The sequence below is a fragment of the Salvelinus namaycush genome, chromosome 19 (genome assembly GCF_016432855.1).
Source record: "Salvelinus namaycush isolate Seneca chromosome 19, SaNama_1.0, whole genome shotgun sequence".
Classification (NCBI taxonomy): domain Eukaryota; kingdom Metazoa; phylum Chordata; class Actinopteri; order Salmoniformes; family Salmonidae; genus Salvelinus; species Salvelinus namaycush.
In genome coordinates this window covers 5,202,191-5,225,879 of record NC_052325.1, presented here as the reverse complement: position 1 = coordinate 5,225,879, position 23,689 = coordinate 5,202,191, and the positions used below count along the sequence as shown (strand labels likewise).

Below are 23,689 nucleotides of genomic sequence, written 5' to 3'. Positions count from 1 at the left end.
CACAGCAAAATCACAGTCTACTTGAACAGAGCAATACTCAATCATGAGGCATCAAAGCCAAAGGAACTGAGTAACATTAAGAAATGCTATAGATGGAAGGAATGCAGTTTGGAAACCTACCAAAAAACAATTAGGCAACAGCAAATTCAATCCCTTTTAGACAACTTCCTGGGTAAAATGTTCCACTGCAATAGTGAAGGTGTAAACTTGGCAGTAGAAAATCTTAACAGTATATTTGACCTCTCAGCTTCCCTATCAAATCTAAAAATCTCAAATAGAAAACCGAAGAAAATGAACAACAATGACAAATGGTTTGATAAAGAATGCAAAAATCTAAGAAATAAATTGAGAAACCTGTCCAACCAAAAACATAGAGACCCGGAAAACCTGAGTCTACGCCTTCACTATGGTGAATCACTAAAACAATACAGAAATACACTACGGAAAAAGAAGGAACAGCACGTCAGAAATCAGCTCAATGTAATTGAAGACTCCATAGACTCTAACCAATTCTGGGAAAATTGGAAAACACTAAACAAACAACAACACGAAGAATTATCTATCCAAAATGGAGATGTATGGGTAAACCACTTCTCCAATCTTTTTGGCTCTATAACAAAGAATAAAGAGCAAAAACATATACATGATCAAATACAAATCCTAGAATCAACTATTAAAGACTACCAGAACCCACTGGATTCTCCAATTACCTTGAACGAGTTACAGGACAAAATAAAAACCCTCCAACCCAAAAAGGCCTGTGGTGTTGATGGTATCCTTAATGAAATGATCAAATATACAGACAACAAATTCCAATTGGCTATACTAAAACTCTTTAACATCGTCCTTAGCTCTGGCATCTTCCCCAATATTTGGAACCAAGGACTGATCACCCCAATCCACAAAAGTGGAGACAAATTTGACCCCAATAACTACCGTGGAATATGCATCAACAGTAACCTTGGGAAAATCCTCTGCATTATCATTAACAGCAGACTCGTACATTTCCTCAATGAAAACAATGTACTGAGCAAATGTCAAATTGGCTTTTTACCAAATTACCGTACAACAGACCATGTATTCACCCTACACACCCTAATTGACAACCAAACAAACCAAAACAAAGGCAAAGTCTTCTCATGCTTTGTTGATTTCAAAAAAGCCTTCGACTCAATTTGGCATGAGGGTCTGCTATACAAATTGATGGAAAGTGGTGTTGGGGGTAAAACATACGACATTATAAAATCCATGTACACAAACAACAAGTGTGCGGTTAAAATTGGCAAAAAACACACACATTTCTTCACACAGGGTCGTGGGGTGAGACAGGGATGCAGCTTAAGCCCCACCCTCTTCAACATATATATCAACGAATTGGCGCGGGCACTAGAACAGTCTGCAGCACCCGGTCTCACCCTACTAGAATCCGAAGTCAAATGTCTACTGTTTGCTGATGATCTGGTGCTTCTGTCACCAACCAAGGAGGGCCTACAGCAGCACCTAGATCTTCTGCACAGATTCTGTCAGACCTGGGCCCTGACAGTAAATCTCAGTAAGACCAAAATAATGGTGTTCCAAAAAAGGTCCAGTCACCAGGACCACAAATTCCATCTAGACACCGTTGCCCTAGAGCACACAAAAAACTATACATACCTCGGCCTAAACATCAGCACCACAGGTAACTTCCACAAAGCTGTGAACGATCTGAGAGACAAGGCAAGAAGGGCCTTCTATGCCATCAAAAGGAACATAAATTTCAACATACCAATTAGGATCTGGCTAAAAATACTTGAATCAGTCATAGAGCCCATTGCCCTTTATGGTTGTGAGGTCTGGGGTCCGCTCACCAACCAAGATTTCACAAAATGGGACAAACACCAAATTGAGACTCTGCATGCAGAATTCTGCAAAAATATCCTCCGTGTACAACGTAGAACACCAAATAATGCATGCAGAGCAGAATTAGGCCGATACCCACTAATTATCAAAATCCAGAAAAGAGCCGTTAAATTCTACAACCACCTAAAAGGAAGCGATTCCCAAACCTTCCATAACAAAGCCATCACCTACAGAGAGATGAACCTGGAGAAGAGTCCCCTAAGCAAGCTGGTCCTAGGGCTCTGTTCACAAACACAAACACACCCCACAGAGCCCCAGGACAACAGCACAATTAGACCCAACCAAATCATGAGAAAACAAAAAGATAATTACTTGACACATTGGAAAGAATTAACAAAAAAACAGAGCAAACTAGAATGCTATTTGGCCCTAAACAGAGAGTACACAGTGGCAGAATACCTGACCACTGTGACTGACCCAAACTTAAGGAAAGCTTTGACTATGTACAGACTCAGTGAGCATAGCCTTGCTATTGAGAAAGGCCGCCGTAGGCAGACATGGCTCTCAAGAGAAGACAGGCTATGTGCACACTGCCCACAAAATGAGGTGGAAACTGAGCTGCACTTCCTAACCTCCTGCCCAATGTATGACCATATTAGAGAGACATATTTCCCTCAGATTACACAGATCCACAAAGAATTTGAAAACAAATCCAATTTTGATAAACTCCCATATCTACTGGGAGAAATTCCACAGTGTGCCATCACAGCAGCAAGATTTGTGACCTGTTGCCACAAGAAAAGGGCAACCAGTGAAGAACAAACACCATTGTAAATACAACCCATATTTATGCTTATTTATTTTAACTTGTGTGCTTTAACCATTTGTACATTGTTACAACACTGTATATATATATAATATAACATTTGTAATGTCTTTATTGTTTTGAAACTTCTGTATGTGTAATGTTTACTGTTAATTTGTATTGTTTATTTCACTTTTGTATAATATCTACCTCACTTGCTTTGGCAATGTTAACACATGTTTCCCATGCCAATAAAGCCCCTTGAATTGAGAGAGAGAGCGAGAGAGCGAGAGAGAGAGAGAGAGAGAGCGCGAGAGAGAGCGCGAGAGAGCGCGAGAGAGCGCGAGAGAGCGCGAGAGAGCGCGAGAGAGCGCGAGAGAGAGCGCGAGAGAGAGCGCGAGAGAGCGCGAGAGAGCGCGAGAGAGCGCGAGAGAGAGCGCGAGAGAGAGCGCGAGAGAGAGCGCGAGAGAGAGCGCGAGAGAGCGCGAGAGAGCGCGAGAGAGAGAGAGCGCGAGAGAGCGCGAGAGAGCGAGAGAGTAAGAGCGAGAGAGCGCGAGAGAGAGCGAGAGAGAGCGAGAGAGAGCGAGAGAGAGCGAGAGAGAGCGAGAGAGAGCGAGAGAGAGCGAGAGAGAGCGAGAGAGAGCGAGAGAGCGAGAGAGAGAGAGAGAGAGAGAGAGAGAGAGAGAGAGAGAGAGAGAGAGAGAGAGAGAGAGAGAGAGAGAGAGAGAGAGAGAGAGAGAGAGAGAGAGAGAGAGAGAGAGAGAGAGAGAGAGAGAGAGAGAGAGAGAGAGAGAGAGAGAGAGAGAGAGAGAGAGAGAGAGAGAGAGAGAGAGAGAGAGAGAGAGAGAGAGAGAGAGAGAGAGAGAGAGAGCGAGCGAGAGAGAGAGAGAGAGAGAGAGAGACCAGATTCCACTGTAGACATACTGGGTTGGGTTTGGGAGCTACTTGTTCTATTTGTTAATGCATCATGTGAAAAAGGATAGATGTTAGGGTAATTGTACTCTAAACAACATGAAGGCAAGTCTTCAAGTCTTATGTTTAGGAAACCAGAAGGAGAGGGGTTCGCCAGCTTCAGCTGGAATGCCAGTTTGTTGTGTGATGAGTGATGGATGTAGAAGGGTGTATGGTGTAATCATAGAACAGAGGCCATAAGTCTGAATGCCTCACAGAAAGAAGGCAGAAACCTGAACCAGGACCAGAGGTTCCACGTCTGATGATCCAAGGTGACCAGGTCCGAGTGTTCCGGAAGAATGGAATGAGCCAAGGAGGGAGGGTCCCTACAAGGTGGCTCGAACAACGTTAACTGCTGTCCAGATGAACGGAAATAACACTTGGTACTATCTAAACCACTGTACCAAAGTCCCGTTGGAAAGGAAGAGACAACCACTAGGTCATGAAGACGCAGAGAATGGTGATACACCAGGTGGGTGTCCAAAGGGAACGGAAGCGATCGAGACGCCAGGGAGGAGCCAAGAGAACAGCAGACCAAGTGAAAGCCAAAATACGACAGGTACATCGCCTAATGCACCCAGAAGAAGACAAAGGAGAGACAACACTGGAGAAAAAACCTGCGAACAACCAGTATTCTCTCCTGTGGGGCCAGAGAGTCCAAGGATGAGGGGGAGTAACATGCTTGCTACTCTTGATGATATATCTGTTGTGGCAGACCTCCTTGACGGAAGCCCTCCACAGTGGGACCTCGAAGTACCACCTACAGAATGGGAACATCTCTTCCCTGAAATTGATACCCTTCCAGAAGGAAGCCCAGTCCGGCCTGAGGAGGCAGCCTTAGGGGAAGAAAGAGGAGGAGAGGCCTCTCAAGGAGCAGAGGGAGAGACCCCACAAAGAGGAGGAAAAGTCCCGCAAGCTGAAGCTGAAGAAAATGGGGATTTCCCCACAATTGACTTTTCAGCTCTTGAATGGTCCCCTTAACAGACAATTGAAGTTAGAACGACAGAAGAACAATGACTTTGACATAGCAGAAGTAACAGTGAACACTAGTACAGAAACAACAGACTCACGCACAATCAATAAGTATGGTGGAAGCAGGAAGAGAAGAGAGGAACAATCTAAAAAGACTGACAAGGTTAGAATCTATGTTCTACCTCAACTCTCATAACTGAAACAGGAGAACAGAAGTCAATCTCAATCAAAAGGATCAAGCCTCTACCTGAGATTGCACTCTGTGGATGGACACATCATCAAACGAAGGGAGAAGTCATTTGGAACCCGAAAGGATGTGACCTGACGTTAACCAAAGAAGTAGATGAGTGGGTGCTCACCATGAATAAGATTGAACCAGTTGAAGGTGAAGAATTAATAGTTGAAATAGCGAGAACAAGATTGACTGAAGGGAGTAGCACCACAGTCATTAGAATTGGTCCTACGCCAATACCTGAACAGGAAGAGCCTGTGACAAATAGAACGACAACAACAGTGGCAGCTGCTGCAAAAACTACAGTAGTTACCACCAGGGTACCATCCACTGCTATTCCCAAGCAGTCCACTGTACCCACAAAGAAACCTGAGGCATCAGAACCGGGAGGTTTTTTACTGACATTTGGAACTTTGACGAACACTAACAATCTGCCTCGAGAAAAGGACATTGTGTCTCCAACTGATGCTTTAACCCCAGAACTATACAAGGACAACTCATTGGAGAAAGTAGTGGGAAATGAATGGTATGAATGGGCTCAATATACAGCATTAAAATCAAAGCTGATAAATTGCTTACTATGTGCACCCTCTCCGCTGACAGAATTAGTGGTGGTACCAAGTCCTTATGATTATAGGGACTGTGCTGAATTTAATAAGAACTTTTGTCATTTGAGTAGACCAGAAAGGCCTTATTGCCCAGCTGAATGTTTGTCAAATTTGGGTAATCCATATTATCATCGATATTACAACCAAACTGACTGGGGAAAGTGGTGTAAAGAATTGGAAGTTGGGTGGGAAAAGTAGTTATTCATGATAATTGTCAAAATCAAACTCTAGTACTACCATTGATTGCACCGTATGAAGAACAGACTATGGTAGTAGCAGATTTCTTCTGGATATGTGGGGGAAAGAGATTAAGGGCAACATTGCCAAAGGGATGGACAGGCCTCTGTGCAAGAGTTAGGTTGATTCAACAGATAACTGTCACTGAATGGGATCCTAGTGATGCTAGGCAACAAAATACTAAAAATAGAGTAAAAAGAGAATATAAGTCTGACCCCAAGGTCTATTTGGATGCAATAGGCCAACCTAGAGGTGTTCCTAACGAGTACAAAGCAAGAGATGAGATTAAATCAGGATTGGAAACAATATTCTTGTGGATAACACCTAATAAGAATTTAAGAGTGGATTAAGTATATTTACTATAATCAGAGATTCATTAACTATACCGACTCGGCCTTAACTGCATTGGGGGAACAGGTACAAAAGAGCGTGAGGACGGTCATTACCATCATCCAGAACCTTTTTTCTGTGCTGTGTGTCAAAGAGGGGATTGTCTTGTCTGTCAGGGTGAGGAATGTGCTCCTATGTAATGATTTTTAATATAGTGGGGCAAAAAAGTATTTAGTCAGCCACCAATTGTGCAAGTTCTCCCACTTAAAAAGATGAGGCCTGTAATTTTCATCATAGGTACCCTTCAACTATGACAGACTAAATGAGAAGAAAAAAAATCCAGAAAATCACATTGTAGGATTTTTAATGAATTTATTAGCAAAATATGGTGGAAAATAAGTATTTGGTCACCTACAAACAAGCAAGATTTCTGGCTCTCACAGACCTGTAACTTCTTCTTTAACTTCTTATGGCTGAAGGGGCAGGATTGAGTAGCTTGGATGAAAGGTGCCCATATAAAACGGCCTGCTCCTCAGTCATAGTTGCTAATATTTGCTTATTAGTATTGGATAGAAAACACTAAAGTTTCTAAAACTGTTTGAATTATGTCTGTGAGATTAACAGAACTCATATTGGCAGGCAAAATCCTGAGTTGAAATCAAAACAGGAAGTAAGAAATCTGAGCCTGTGTGTATTCAGAGTCCCTAAAGAAATCCACTTGAGATATTAATGATGTTGCACTGCCTTGGGGTTACACTAGATGTCAGCAATCAACAGAAATAAGTCTGATGACTAATGTGAAGGGGGGTCGAATTAGACAGAATTTAGTATCAGGTCCCATGAGGTGACCATGCATTCCCCACGCGCATTCACTTGAGAGGCAGCTGTGTTCCATCTCTCAATTGAAGTCGTTATAGTTCTCCAGTTGGAACGTTATTCAAGATGTATGTTAACTACACTGCTCAAAAAAATAAAGGGAACACTTAAACAACACAATGTAACTCCAAGTCAATCACACTTCTGTGAAATCAAACTGTCCACTTAGGAAGCAACACTGATTGACAATAAATTTCACATGCTGTTGTGCAAATGGAATAGACAACAGGTGGAAATTATAGGCAATTAGCAAGACACCCCCAATAAAGGAGTGGTTCTGCAGGTGGTGACCACAGACCACTTCTCAGTTCCTATGCTTCCTGGCTGATGTTTTGGTCACTTTTGAATGCTGGCGGTGCTTTCACTCTAGTGGTAGCATGAGACAGAGTCTACAACCCACACAAGTGGCTCAGGTAGTGCAGCTCATCCAGGATGGCACATCAATGCGAGCTGTGGCAAGAAGGTTTGCTGTGTCTGTCAGCGTAGTGTCCAGAGCATGGAGGCGCTACCAGGAGACAGGCCAGTACATCAGGAGACGTGGAGGAGGCCGTAGGAGGGCAACAACCCAGCAGCAGGACCGCTACCTCCGCCTTTGTGCAAGGAGGAGCAGGAGGAGCACTGCCAGAGCCCTGCAAAATGACCTCCAGCAGGCCACAAATGTGCATGTGTCTGCTCAAACGGTCAGAAACAGACTCCATGAGGGTGGTATGAGGGCCCGACGTCCACAGGTGGGGGTTGTGCTTACAGCCCAACGCCGTGCAGGACGTTTGGCATTTGCCAGAGAACACCAAGATTGGCAAATTCGCCACTGGCGCCCTGTGCTCTTCACAGATGAAAGCAGGTTCACACTGAGCACATGTGACAGACGTGACAGAGTCTGGAGACGCCGTGGAGAACGTTCTGCTGCCTGCAACATCCTCCAGCATGACCGTTTTGGCGGTGGGTCAGTCATGGTGTGGGGTGGCATTTCTTTGGGGGGCCGCACAGCCCTCCATGTGCTCGCCAGAGGTAGCCTGACTGCCATTAGGTACCGAGATGAGATCCTCAGACCCCTTGTGAGACCATATGCTGGTGCGGTTGGCCCTGGGTTCCTCCTAATGCAAGACAATGCTAGACCTCATGTGGCTGGAGTGTGTCAGCAGTTCCTGCAAGAGGAAGGCATTGATGCTATGGACTGGCCCGCCCGTTCCCCAGACCTGAATCCAATTGAGCACATCTGGGACATCATGTCTCGCTCCATCCACCAAAGCCACGTTGCCCCACAGACTGTCCAGGAGTTGGCGGATGCTTTAGTCCAGGTCTGGGAGGAGATCCCTCAGGAGACCATCCGCCACCTCATCAGGAGCATGCCCAGGCGTTGTAGGGAGGTCATACAGGCACGTGGAGGCCACACACACTACTGAGCCTCATTTTGACTTGTTTTAAGGACATTACATCAAAGTTGGATCAGCCTGTAGTGTGGTTTTCCACTTTAATTTTGAGTGTGACTCCAAATCCAGACCTCCATGGGTTGATACATTTGATTTCCATTGATAATTTTTGTGTGATTTTGTTGTCAGCACATTCAACTATGTAAAGAAAAAAGTATTTAATGAGAATATTTCATTCATTCAGATCTAGGATGTGTTATTTTAGTGTTCCCTTTATTTTTTTGAGCAGTGTACATTCTAAAGATTGATTCAGTACATCGTTTGCCATGTTTCTACTGACTAACGGAATGTTTGGACATTTCGTCACGTTATAGTGGTCGCGCTTTGAGACTTTGGTTAGGGTTTTGGTAAACAATTCGAAAGTAGCTAATTTGACATAAATAACGGACATGAACGAACAAATCAAGCATTTATTGTGGACCTGGGATTCATAGGACTACATTCTGATGAATTCCTCAAAGGTAAGGAAACATTTATCATGTATTTTCTGGTTTCTGTTGAGTCCAACATGGTGTCTAATTTGGCTAAACACCTGAGCGCCGTCTCAGATTATTGCATGGTTTATATTTCCATAAAGTTTTTTTGAAATCTGACATAGCGGTTGCATTAAGGAGAGGTATATCTATAATTAAATGTGTATAACTTGTATTATCATCTTTATTTATGATGAGTATTTATGTGGAAACGATGGGCTATGCAAAGTCACTTGATAATTTTGCATTTAGTCAATCTAGTAGCCTCAATGTAAACTCAGATTTTTTTATATAAATATGAATTTAATCAAACAAAACATGCATGTATTGTGTAACGAAGTCCTATGAGTGTCATCTGATGAAAATAATCGAAGGTTAGTGATTCATTTTATCTCTATTCTGGTTTTTGTGAAGCTATATTTAGCTGGGGAAAATGGCTATGCTTATTGTGGTTTTGTGGTGACCTAACATAATCGTTTGTAGTGCTTTCGCTGAAAAGCCTATTTGAAAATCGGACACTTTGGTGGGATTAACAACAAGATTACCTTTAAAATGATATAAGACACATGAATGTCTGAGGAATTTTAATAATGAGATGTCTGGTTTTTGAATTTGGCGCCCTGCACTTGGACTGGCCGTTGTCATATCGGTCCCACACTACCGGGACTGCAGCCATAAGAAGTTAAGAGGCTCCTCTGTCCTCCACTCGTTACCTGTATTAATGGCACCTGTTTGAACTTGTTATCAGTATAAAAGACACCTGTCCACAACCTCAAACAGTCACACTCCAAACTCCACTATGGCCAAGACCAAAGAGCTGTCAAAGGACACCAGAAACAAAATTGTAGACCTGCACCAGACTGGGAAGACTGAATCTGCAATAGGTAAGCAGCTTGGTTTGAAGAAATCAACTGTGGGAGCAATTATTAGGAAATGGAAGACATACAAGACCACTGATAATCTCCCTCGATGTGGGGCTCCACGCAAGATCTCACCCCGTGGGGTCAAAATGATCACAAGAACGGTGAGCAAAAATCCCAGAACCACACGGGGGGACCTAGTGAATGACCTGCAGAGAGCTGGGACCAAATTAACAAAGCCTACCATCAGCAAGGGCATTGAAGATGAAACGTGGCTGGGTCTTTCAGCATGACAATGATCCCAAACACACCGCCCGGGCAACGAAGGAGTGGCTTCGTAAGAAGCATTTCAAGGTCCTGGAGTGGCCTAGCCAGTCTCCAGATCTCAACCCCATAGAAAATCTTTGGAGGGAGTTGAAAGTCCATGTTGCCCAGTAACAGCCCCAAAACATCACTGCTCTAGAGGAGATCTGCATGGAGGAATGGGCCAAAATACCAGCAACAGTGTGTGAAAACCTTGTGAAGACTTACAGAAAACGTTTGACCTCTGTCATTGCCAACAAAGGGTATATAACAAAGTATTGAGATAAACTTTTGTTATTGACCAAATACTTATTTTCCACCATAATTTGCAAATAAATTCATTACAAATCCTACAATGTGATTTTCTGGATTTTTTTTCCTCATTTTGTCTGTCATAGTTGAAGTGTACCTATGATGAAAATTACAGGCCTCTCATCTTTTTAAAGTGGGAGAACTTGCACAATTGGTGGCTGACTAAATACTTTTTTGCCCCACTGTATCTGTCTAGCCTAATGCTTTGTGTTATTTTGTGTTTGTTTGGGTTTTTATATATATATATATATATATATATATATATATATATATATATATATATATATATATTTTCTTTTAATTGAAGTTAGTTTTGCCTTCAAAAATTAGGAGCATTTTAAACATGTTAGGTAACATTGGGAATTCCGGTTACAAGTGTCTACGGACCATGTCCTTAATCTTCTAACAAGGGTTGTTATCTTTGATAGTACTTTGTTAGAGAGGTGTCTGCAAGGCAGGATCGTGTTGAAATGTTTGATTTTAGAATGATGTCTTGTTAATTTTATTTTTGAAACTGCATGAAGGCTACTTTTATTGGTAACATATTCATTGTATTATTTTCTCTATTTCACATAACTGAGATAACCAAGGCTACGTACTACATGCTCATTGCTTCTTCACAATATAATGATTGATTAAAAGTGTTTTATTTTTTACTGACTAGATCTTTTACTCCTATCTATGTTATTGTTTGGAGATGTTTGGTCTAGTTGGGTTTTGTAAGTTTTTTATGTTTCCAATTGGATCTTTTACTCCTATCTGTGTTGATGTTTTGGAGATGTTTGGTCCAGTTGATTTGTAAGCTTTATTCACATTTGATAATGTTTTTGTCCACTGTTGGTATTGGCCTCCACCCTCTTGATGTCCTTTTAGTGTAGTTTGTGGGACTAATTAGTCCCAGAGGAGGGATTTGTGGTGGCGGGACCCTTTCATGTCCTAAGAATGATATATTTACTATGCCTATAGTCCATCTGTTGGTCATTTGGCTGGCACCCTCCTTTGTGTGTCCCTCTGACTTTGGTATGTCTAGCTGTCTTATGGGTCTATGTCTTTGGCCTTTGTACTTCCCTCATCAGAGCTAGCAGATGCACCAAGTGTCATCTTCTCCTGTGGTCTGATGAACACATGTATGCTCTATGGTATTACATCTGTCCCTATATGTAACATTAACTACCATTATAACCTAACCAGGAAAACAGATGGACTATAGGCATAATAAATATCATTTTTAGGACATGAAAGGGTCCCGCCACCATTAGAACCTAACCGAAAGCAGATGGACTGAGGGAAGTAACTTCATTGGCATGTGGGATGGACTCATATGCTGTATGTGTATAAGAACAGAGCCAGTGCTTAGGGAGATTGGCTGTTCCGCGGACCAGCACGGCTTATGATATTTTGTATTAAAGTCTATATTAAATTCACAAGTTCTTGTAAGAGTGTTATATTTCTGAGACAATTCTCCACGACAAGAGCTGCTGGCAAACGCAGTAAAGTGCTGTTTGAATGAATGCTTACGAGCCTGCTGTTGCCTACCACCGCTCAGTCAGACTGCTCTATCAAATCATAGGCTTAATATAATAACACACAGAAATACGAGCCTTATGTCATTAATATGGTTAAATCCGGAAACTATCATTTCGAAAAGGTTTATTCTTTCAGTGAAATACGGAACAGTTCCGTATTTTATCTAACGGGTGGCATCCATAAGTCTAAATATTGCTGTTACATTGCACAACCTTCAATGTTATGTCATAATTACGTAAAATTCTGGCAAATTAGTTCGCAACGAGCCAGGCGGCCCAAACTGTTGCATATACCCTGACTCTGCGTGCAATGAACACAATAGAAGTGACACAATTTCACCTGGTTAATATTGGCTGCTAACATGAATTTCTTTTAACTAAATATGCGGGTTTAAAAAAAATATACTTCTGTGTATTGATTTTAAGAAATGCATTGATGTTTATAGTTAGGTACAGTCGTGCAACGATTGTGATTTTTTCCCAAATGCGCTTTTGTTAAATCATCCCGTTTGGCGAAGTTGCCTGTCTTTGTTAGGAAGAAATAGTCTTCACACAGTTCGCAACGAGCCAGGCGGCCCAAACTGCTGCATATACCCTGACTTTATTGTACAGAAAGCAAGAGAAGTGACACAATTTCCCTAGTTAAAAGAAATTCATGTTAGCAGGCAATATTAACTCGATATGCAGGTTTAAAAATATATACTTGTGTATTGATTTTAAGAAAGGCTTTGATGTTAATGGTTAGGTACACATTGGTGCAACGACAGTGCTTTTTTTCACGAATTCGCTTGTTAAATCACCCGTTTGGCGAAGTAGGCTGATAAATGCCTGTTAATGATAAATTAACAGGCACCGCATCAATTATATGCAACGCAGGACAAGCTAGATAAACTAGTAATATCATCAACCATGTGTAGTTAACTAGTGATTATGTTAAGATTGATTGATTGTTTTTTATGAGATACGTTTAATGCTAGCTAGTACCTTACCTTGGCTCCTTGCTGCACTCGCATAACAGGTAGTCACAGCCTGCCACGCAGTCTCCTCGTGGAGTGCAATGTAATCAGCCATGATTGGTGTCCAAAACTGCTGATTACCGATTGTTATGAAAACTTGAAATCGGCCCTAATTAAATCGGCCATTCCGATTAATCGGTCGACCTCTAGTGTCAACAGTACAGGCTGGTGGTGTAATGGTGTGGGGGATGTTTTCCTGGTACACATTAGGTCCCTTGATACCAATTGAGCAACATTTCCAAGAATTCAGCCTGTTCGCGAGGCAAGGTGGGGTCCGCCGGGTACCTAAAACTGGCCACTGAGTGCATGTGAAACATACATAAAATGTTATGCCATTCATTATAAAAAAGACAGGTAAAAAAGCATCACAAACCTTCATGACAAAGGATGAGTTGGAGGAGAAGGAGAGTTCCTCGGCTGCCTGCTCCAGAAGCTCAAACTCCCCCAGCTCCACACTCTCCTTCTGACGGTCACAGTCCCAGTGCTGCAGCTTCTCCTGGAACGACAGCTCAAAGGAATACTCCGGAACACCTGCTTTTCCCTCTGCTGCTCCATCCGGTCTCGATGGACCATTTCCATTCCTCTGCAGTGCTCCAGTTCTCTCCTCAAGCCCAAACTGTTTAGTTACAGCTGCAGGAGTTCTACTCACAGGTTGAGAAGTCCCGCTCACCTTGTTACTAATCACCTCCCTTGCCCTTAGACAGTTAGTCAACTCAATGTTCTGTCTCTGATGACTGCCCAGGACTCTGGGCCTCACTGCGGCCGGCTTGTCTGCCTTGCCCTCTGGTCTGACACTGTCCAGAAGGGGTGAGCACAGGTCTCTTGGTCTGTTCTCCTTGTTGAGCACAGCAGTCTTGCGCTGTACGGGGGGGCGCTGACTGACCTTCTGGGTGGGCTCTGAGGTCCAACGGGTGCTGACCTTGGCCTGGGGTTTGGGATCTTTTTGGGGTCCCCCTCTGTTGGGCATAGGGGCTTTGCTTCGGTTGGTGAATCTGGAGAGGCCCTCCCCTCGCCTCAGGAAGGCTCTCTTGGTATTAGCTCTCGGACTGGCTCTCTCAGCTGCCTCTGGGCTCTGTTGGAGAGACAGCTTAGCATTAGCAATGTTCCATGCAAAACAAAGGGAATGGTACTGCAGCTCCAAAGACCACTATACCTTAATCAAACTCAACTTGTCATTTGGTTGAGCTACCATTTTATTTTATCTACAGCCCATTTTTTGTGTAGTGTAGCGAAAATAGGGTTGGTCTCTGACCTGCTGCTGCTGGGTGGTCTTCAGTCTCTGTTCCTCCAGTCTCAGCTGTTCCTCCAGGAGCGCCTCAAACGTCTGCCCCCCTATCCCTGGTTTAATGGGCCTGGAGATGACCATAGAGACACGGGAGCACACAGCAAAATCAATTATTTGTATTCTGTGCTGTCAGTTGACTGAGAATAGTGAAATAAATCATGTTTAGACATTTCCATCTCAAATATGAAGTTAAACATGTACCTGTCCTGTGAGTCTAGTTCACAGTCATCTCCTCTGTATGCTTTGTAGTCTTCAGTCATGGAGGGAGCAGAATGGGAAGATAATGTGACTTCCTCATCCTCACCCCTATCATCAGCATCCCCATTCAGCTGATGACATTTGTGTGGATTGCTCCATGCTTCTGTCCCTGTTTGAGTACAACAGAGGTTAAGTCAATCATGTAAAAGCACCTTTAAATGCATTTAGGCACCGGAGCACTTTTCCTACCCAGTGTTTGGTCCTTTTCCTGCTCCTGGCCCCTTGGAGACTGCCGGAATGTAGGTCCCTGTCTCCAGAGCTGGGAAGACGCAGGCCCTTGTGGGGGGCCTATAGGGAAGCTCTTGGCTGCTGGGGGTCTGTGAGAGAGGGGGTAGCCCCCCAATAGAGTGTTCTCTCCCCAGTCCGCTCCGGTCAACTTGGAGATCTCTATGTAATCTGTGAGCAATCACACAGGTCTTGTCTAAATCAGGGGTGTCAAATTCAATAACTGGAGCTACCTGCTCCATACAGCCTGCTGAGCAATAACACAGTGAGTGCAAATGTGTTTTTTAGTACCTGCTCCATCCTGCTGAGCCACATGCACCATGCCCAGTAACCTTTGTTGCTCCTCCTGGAGACTGACGAGTTCCTCTAGCTGGTGGGCTTTCAGCTGCTCCTGCATGTGCTGCTGCCACTGCCTCAGCTGTAACACAGCACATACCGTACCCATAAGCACCGCTACAACATTAGACGTAGGCCTACCTATCTGGAAGTGACAAGCCATTCCAAACAGTTATCATGATCTCAAATATTTTGAAGCCATTCATTACTGGTTTCTTACCCGTTCGAGTTTGAGCATTAGGGGTAGGTCCTGAGACTGCTCTACAAACTTCTCCATACTGTCCATCTCTCCAGGTAATGTCAACCCTTGAGACGCCACTGTCTGCAGTCCAGCAAATTGTCTGTCAGACAAAGTCCTGTCCACTGGTAGCTGATTCTGTTTGCTCAATTCTGTCCCGGACTTAGCATCATGGACAAGGGAACTGATACTGAGGGAACTGCTGCTACTGGAGACCGGGAGGGGAACAAACTGAGAGGCGAAGGAGTCATTCACATCCCGGGATCTCCAGACAGAGCTGTGTCGAAGAGACTCAGCCAGGTCCGGGGAGGGGTTCAGGATAACCCCGGCACAGGAGCTGCTTGTCATCCATCGGTCAAGGAACTTTGTTTGGGACTGCTGAGCCTGCAACCCAGCTGGAGATGACATGACTTGCTCTCCAGACAGAGCTAATCCGAGATTAGAGCAGATTTTAGAGACAGGTCAAGAGTAAAACAGTGTGCCCCATTCAGCATGCCAGATCAAGTGGCTGGTTACCTAATTTAGCTAATTATACCACGTCACAGTGTGGTTAGGCTGTGCCTACAGAAAATTACAGTTTAAAAGGACAGTTGTTAGCAACAGTTTAACGTTACTGTAGTTTGCTAACAATGCATTTCCACATCATGACAATTTACAGAGTAACGTTAGTCGCAAGAAGTTGTACATCCCTGAATAGTAAAGTACCTGTAACTGGCTAGTAATATGACATATTGTCAAATAATGACATATGGTTTATAGTGTTAAACTACTTAACAGCAGCTTCGTTAGCAGGCAAACGTTACCTGTCAGTGTATTGACAACGCCTTGGTTTGGCTAACTAACATTAGCTAGTTGCAAACTAGCAAGCTTGCAACAACGTTTTACCATTGCAGGAGAGTAAGACAAAAGTTGTGCTTTGATATTATAATGATAGACACATAGCTAACATACATGACGTACCTTGTTTACAGACAACGAATTTACGTATTCAATGTATTTGAAGTGTTTGAAGACAACAAATGGGAGATTCAAAGTATACCGCCATCCCAAAACAAAGCCCGCGAGGGAGAAAAAAAGACAAGTTGCATTTTGGGTAATGTAGTAGATGGCGTTGAAATCCAAGACCAGGAAGTGGTTTTCAAACAATTTTCATTCGTCAACAGGGCATTTCAAGACGTTCAAATGCATTTCTGGAGGATGTACTGGAGTCCCTACTAGCGGTCCAAACACTTAAAAGACCCTCAGCCCTCAAATTACGTGGACACTTCTGATGACGTACCATGACGTCTGACGAGTATTCGCTTGCATGGCAAAAGCCGAGGGAGGAAGGAATTATTTTTAAATGGACCGCCCTTGCCCGGAAATTCGTCACTCGTTCATCCCGTGATGATTGTGTTTTCAGCATGTTTTTTTCCTGCTGCTCTTCCGTCTGTGTGTTTTGCTCCACAGACTCTGGGTCAGTTGTATCTGTCTTAACCTGCCGTTCTCTTTGTCTCTAATTCAAAGACACTAGATCAGTCAGAGCAGCAGGGGAATGGGATCTCCCTCTCCCTGGAGGAGCATCTCAATGCCATGTGCCTCTCCTCCGATCCCTCGGGCCCGACCCCAAAGCAACTGTGTACTCAACTGGAGCAGATTCTCCTCCGATCTTTTGCAGGACAGCCACGAGAGCACCAAAGTGATGTCAACCACCCTCTACACCCAGTCTGTCATGGAAAGAGCAGGTGTTCTTAATATTTTGTATACAAAATCATAGATTAAATTTTAACCCCAGGATTATGTCATCATGGTAACCAATTTTCAACAGAGAAACCTTGTATAAAATATGTAGAATTTCAAGGTTTTACTGCAAACCTACAAAGTATTACATGGACTTGCTTCTACCTATCTCTCCGATTTGGTCCTGCCGTAAGTACCTACACTACCGTTCAAAAGTTTGGGGTCAGTTAGAAATGTCCTTATTTTTGAAAAAAAAAGGACCTTTTTGTCCATTAAAATAACATCAAATTGATCAGAAAATATATCAGCAACCATCAGTCCTTTGTTCCAATGGCACATTGTGTTACCTAATCCAAGTTTAGCATTTTAAAAGGCTAATTGATCATTAGAAAACACTTTTACAATTATGTTAGCACAGCTGAAAACTGTTGTTCGGATTAAAAAAGCAATTAAACTGGCCTTCTTTAGACTTGTTGAGTATCTGGAGCATCAGCATTTGTGGGTTCGATTACAGGCTCAAAATGGCCAGAAACAAAAGTCCTTTCTTCTGAAACTCGTCAGTCTATTCTTGTTCTGATAAATTAAGGCTATTCCATGCAAGAAATTGAGAAGAAACTGAAGATCTCGTACAACGCTGTGTACAACGCTCTCGTACAACACTACTCCCTTCACAGAACAGCGCAAACTGGCTCTAACCAGAATAGAAAGAGGAGTGGGAGGCCCCGGTGCACAACTGAGTAAGAGGACTAGTACATTAGTGTCTAGTTTGAGAAACAGACAACTCACAAGTCCTCAACTGGCAGCCTCATTAATAGTACCCATAAAACACCAGTCTCAACGTCAACAGTGAAGAGGCAACTTCTAGGCAGAGTTCCTCTGTCTAGTGTCTGTGTTCAAGTGCCCATCTTAATATTTTATTTTTATTGGCCAGTCTGAGATATGGCTTTTTCTTTACAACTCTGCCTAGAAGGCCAGCATCCCGGAGTTGCCCCTTCACTGTTGACGTTCAGACTGGTGTTTTGCGGGTAATAAGTGTATGTTGTGTAGTAAGATGTTAGTAGCCCATGTGCCTCACCCTGATAATTTGGTCTATTTGCCCCTCTTAATTTCGCCTACTGTTCTGACTTGGTGGTGGATATGTAGCCTATAACCTGTTTTAGAGAAATGTAATCATTGAATATTGTAAGAGCTTTCATTGTCAGCTTATATGCCCCCTTTATTTATGCTACAGTTCTGACTTGGTGTACAGGGAGAACACTGTAAGAATGGCCCATGTTCTGATTTCTGTGTCCCTGTACATTTCAAAAGTGCTAAACAAATTGTTATATTGACTACGTCCATCCTAGGTCGCTTATTAATATCTAAATTGAAATTACTAATTGCTTCTTATCCGCTTGTCGTCCCTTTATGCCATAGTTTGTACATCTCAATTGTCATTAGAAACCGTGTTTGTTTAAGCAAGTCAGCCATATCAGCTATGTTTTTTTTAAAGGCAGTAAATGAGGCTGAATTAACTGTTTTGCCGCCAGACAAGGCTCCGCTGATAGCCAGGTGTAGCAGTGGTAAGCTGTTGGGCCAGATTTATGTAGGCCTAACAGTTTGTGGGCACTGTTTTTCACCGTTATAGTGCAATTACTGTATTGTTTAGTATTGTGTTGTGGCTTTGCTGGCATGCATACATATTTTGTTGCCGCACCAAGATTTACATGCTAAAATTGCCACTGGTCACATGCATGAGCCAGTAATGGTCGGGTCACATGAATGAAGCAAACGTTAATGATGAATTAATTATGAATAAGCTAAATCATGCAATTATAACTTGTCTGTATATAATAAATCTAACGGGACTGCCCTGAAAGAGCTCCTGATTGACATGTGCACTTGGTGCATTAAGTTGGTTGGAACCACTCCAGCGCGCTAATAATAAATAATGATTAATATGAATATTTAATATTGACTTTGAGTGTTCCTGTGTAGAATTTCCACAACAATGTATTTACTGCTATCAAAGTAATTTCAAAGAGTAGGTTTATCAGAGCAAATGAAGCGTAACCATATTTTATGACTCATATACAGTTCATTCAGAAAGTATTCATACCCCTTGACTGTTGAAGGAGAATGGGAGAAACTCCCCCAAATACAGGTGTGCCTGAATTCAATATATTTTTGTAATGTTGAAGAAGAATGGGAGAAACTCCCCAAAATACAGGTGTGCCATTCAATATATTTTTGTTGTGTTGTATAAGAATGGGAGAAACTCCCCCAAATACAGGTGTGCCTGAATTCAATATATTTTTTCTCACCCATCTACAGTACACACAATATCCCATAATGACAAACTGAAAACATGATTTTAGACATTTTTGCAAATGTATTGAAAATGAAATATAGAAATATCTAATTGATACTGAACAAAAATATAAATGCAACATGTAAAGTGTTGGTCCCATGTTCCATGTGCTGAAGTAAAATGTCCCTGAAATGTTCCAAAAGCTTATCTCATTTTGTGCAATTTTTTTTTTTACATCCTATAGTGAGCATTTTTCCTTTGCCAAGATAATCCATCCATCTGACAGGTGTGGCATATCAAGAAGCTGATTAAACAGAATGATCATTACACAGGTGCACCTTGTGCTGGGGACAATAAAAGGCCACTCTAAAATGTGCAGTTTTGTCACACAACACAATGCCACAGATGTCACAAGTTTTGAGGGTTCGCACAATTGGCATGTTGACTGCAGGAATGCCCACCAGATCTGTTGCTAGTAAATTTCATGTTCATTTCTATACCAATGTCATTTTAGAGAATTTGGCAGTACGTCCAACTGGCCTCACAATCGCAGACCACGCGTAACCACGCCAGCCCAGGACCTCCACATATGCCTTCTTCACCTGCGGGATCGTCTGAGACTGTGGGTTTGAATAACCAAAGGATTTCTGCACACACTGTCAGAAACTGTCTCAGGGAACATCATCTGCGTGATAGTTGTCCTCAGGGTCTTGACCTGACTGCAGTTCAGCGTCGTAAGCAACTTCAGTGGGCCAAGGCTCATCTTCGATGGCCACTGGCACGCTGAATCGGAGGAATCCCAATTTCAGCTGTACCGAGCAGATGGCAGACAACGTGTATGGCGTTGTGTGAGCAAGCGGTTTACTGATGTCAACGTTGTGAACAGAGCGCCCCATGGTGAGGTTATGGTATGGGCAGGCATAAGCTACAGACAATGAACACAATTGCATTTTATCGATGGCAATTTGAATGCACAGAGACACCGTGACGAGATCCTGAGGCCCATTGTCTTGCCATTGATCCGCCACCATCACCTCATATTTTAGCATCATAATGCACGGCCCCATGTTGCAAGGATCTGTACACAATTCCTGGAAGCTGAAAATGTCCCAATTCTTCCATGGCCTGCATACTCACCAGACATGCCACCCATTGAGCATGTTTGGGATGCTCTGGATTGACGTATATGACGGCGTGTTACAGTTCCCGCCAATATCCAGCAACTTCGCAGCAACTTGAAGAGGAGTGGAACAACATTCCACAGGCCACAATCAACAGCCTGATCGACTCTATGCGGATATGTCACGCTGCATGATGCAAATGGTGGTCACACCAGATACTGACTTGACTGGTTTTCTGACCCTCGCCCCTACCTTTTTTCAAAGGTATCTGTGACCAACAGATGTGTATCTGTGTTCCCAGTCATGTGAAATCCATAGATTAGGACCTAATACATTTATTTAAATTGATTGATCTCCTTATGAACTGTAATTTAGTCAAATCTTTGAAATTGTTGCGTGTTGCGTTTATATTTTTGTTCGGTGTGTATATACTATACAGTACCAGTCAAAAGTTTGGACACACCTACTCATATTTCTCTTTATTTGTATTATTTTCTACATTGTAGAATAAGACATCAAAACTATGAAATAACACATGGAATCATGTAGTAAGTAAAAAAGTGTTAAACAAATCTAAATACAGTTGAAGTTGGAAGTTTACACTTAGGTTGGAGTTTTTCAACCACTCCACAAATTTCTTGTTAACAAACTATAGTTTTGAGCAAGTCGGTTAGGACATCTACTTTGTGCATGACACAAGTCATTTTTCCAACAATTGTTTACAGACAGATTATTTCACTTATAATTCACTGTGTCACAATTCAAGTGGGTCAGAAGTTTACATACACTAAGTTGACTATGCCTTTAAACGGCTTGGAAAATGCCTGAAAATTATGTCATGGCTTTAGAAGCTTCTGATAGGTGAATTGACATAATTTGAGTCAATTGGAGGTGCACCTGTGGATGTATTTCAAGGCCTACCTTCAAACTCAGTGCCTCTTTGCTTGACATCATGGGGAAATCAAAAGAAATCAGCCAAGACCTCCACAAGTCTGGTTCATCCTTGGGAGCAATTTCCAAATGCCTGGAGGTACCACGTTCATCTGTACAAACAATATTATGCAAGTATAAACACCATGGGACCACGCAGCCGTCATACCACTCAGGAAGGAGACGCGTTCTTTCTCCTAGAGATGAACGTACTTTAGTGCGAAAAGTGCAAATCAATCCCAGAACAACAGCAAAGGACCTTGTGAAGATGCTGGAGGAAACGGGTACAAAAGTATCTATATCCACAGTAAAATGAGTCCTATATCGACATAATCTGTAAGGCCGCTCAGCAAGGAAGAAGCCACTGCTCCAAAACCCCCATAAAAAAGCCAGACTACGGTTTGCAACTGCATATGGGGACAGAGCTTGTACTTTTTGGAGAAATGTCCTCTGGTCTGATGAAACAAAAATAGAACTATTTGGTCATAATGACCATCGTTATGTTTGGAGGAAAAAGGGGGAGGCTTGCAAGCCAAAGAACACCATCCCAACCGTGAAGTATGGGGGTGGCAGCATCATGTTGTGGGGGTGCTTTGCTGCAGGAGGGACTGGTGCACTTCACAACATAGATGGTTTCATGAGGAAAGGAAAATTATGTGGATATATTGAAGCAACATCTCAAGAAATCAGTCAGGAAGTTAAAGCTTGGTCGTAAATGGGTCTTCCAAATGGACAATGACCCCAAGCATACTTCCAAAGTTGTGGCAAAATGGCTTAAGGACAACAAAGTCAAGGTATTGGAGTGGCCATCACAAAGCCCTGACCTCAATGCTATAGAAAATGTATGGGCAGAACTGAAAAAGCGTGTGCGAGCAAGGAAGCCTACAAACCTGACTCAGTTAAACCAGCTCTTTCAGGAGAAATGGGCCAAAATTCACCCAACTTATTGTGGGGAGCTTGTGGAAGGCTACCTGAAACGTTTGACCCAAGTTAAACAATTTAATGGCAATGCTACCAAATACTAATTGAGTGTATGTAAACTTCTGACCCACTGGGAATGTGATGAAATAAATAAAATCTGAAATAAATAATTTTCTCTCCTATTATTCTGACATTTCACATTCTTAAAATAAAGTGGTGATTCTAACTGACCTAAGACAGTGAATTTTTACTAAGATTAAATGTCAGGAATTGTGAAAAACTGAGATTAAATGTAGTTGGCTAAGGTGTATGTAAACTTCCGACTTCAACTGTATTTTTTATATTTGAGATTCTTTAAAGTAGCAACCCTTTGCCTTGATGACAGCTTTGCACACTCTTGGCATTCTCTCAACCAGCTTCATGAGGTAGTCCGCTGGAATGTTTTCCAACAGTCTTGAAGGAGTTCCCACATTTGCTGAGCACTTGTTAGCTGATTTTCCTTCACTCTGTGGTCTGACTCATCCCAAACCATCTCAATTTGGTTGAGGTCGGGTGATTGTGGAGGCCAGGTCATCTGACATCACTGGGGCCAAGCTTCCTGCAATTCAAGACCTCTATACCAGGCGGTGTCAGAGGAAGGCCCAAAAATGTGTCTAAGACTCCAGCCACCCTAGTCATTGACTGTTCTGTCTGCTACCGCGCGGCAAGCGGTACCGGAGTGCCAAGTCTAGGTCCAAGAGGCTTCTAAACAGCTTCTACCCATGCCATAAGCCTCCTGAACAGCTATTCAAATGGCTACCCAGACTATTTGCATCCCCCCCACACGCTGCTGCTACTCTGTTATTTTCTATGCATAGTCACTTTAATAAATCAACCTACATAATTATCTCAATTACCTTGACACCGGTGCATTGACACTGTACCGGTACCCCCTGTATTTTGACCCGCTATTGTTATTTATTGCTGCTTTTTAATTATTTATTCTTATCTCTTGCTTTTTTTTCTAAAAACTGCATTGTTGGTTAAGGGCTTGTAAGTAAGTGCATCAAAGCTAATGTCAAAGCTACCTGTTGTATTCGGCACATGTGACAAATAAAATTTGATATGATTTAGCACTGATTTAGCACCATCACACCTCCTCCTCCATGCTTCACGGTGGGAACCACACATGCGGAGATCAGCCGTTCATCTACTCTGCGTCTCACAAAGACACGGCGGTTGGAACCAAAAATCTCAAATCTGGACTCATAAGACCAAAGGACTGATTTCCACCGGTCTAATGTCCATTGCTCATGTTTCTTGGCCCAAGCAAGTCTCTTCTTCTTATTGGTGTCCTTTAGCAGTGGTTTCTATGCAGAAAATTTGATCACGAAGGCCTGTTTCATGCAGTCTCATCTGAACAGTTGATGTTGAGATGTGTTACTTGAACTCTGTGAAGCATTTATTTGGGCTGCAATCTGAGGTGCAGTCAATTGCCAATTTCTGAGACTGGTAAGTCTAATGAACTTATCCTCTGCAGCAGAGGTAACTCTGGGTCTTCCTTTCTTGTGGCGGTCCTCATGAGAGCCAGTTTCATCATAGTGCTTGACCGTTTCT

At 42.8% G+C, this 23,689-nt stretch overlaps 1 protein-coding gene across 1 annotated transcript in view; it reads right to left on the bottom strand.

Moving 5' to 3' along the window:
* The window catches only part of LOC120064086 (centromere protein J-like), a 32,394-nt gene extending 16,151 nt beyond the window's left edge, over window positions 1–16,243 (bottom strand). Inside the window, exons 1-7 of the mRNA XM_039014432.1 lie at window positions 16,073–16,243; window positions 15,095–15,540; window positions 14,830–14,956; window positions 14,503–14,709; window positions 14,257–14,422; window positions 14,023–14,122; window positions 13,144–13,842 (exon numbers count right to left, since the gene is read on the bottom strand). Coding sequence (XP_038870360.1) covers window positions 13,144–13,842; window positions 14,023–14,122; window positions 14,257–14,422; window positions 14,503–14,709; window positions 14,830–14,956; window positions 15,095–15,520 — 1,725 coding nt within the window. The 5' untranslated portion in view covers window positions 15,521–15,540; window positions 16,073–16,243. The remainder of the gene's footprint in view (window positions 1–13,143; window positions 13,843–14,022; window positions 14,123–14,256; window positions 14,423–14,502; window positions 14,710–14,829; window positions 14,957–15,094; window positions 15,541–16,072) is intronic.
* Window positions 16,244–23,689: the final 7,446 nt, after the last annotated feature.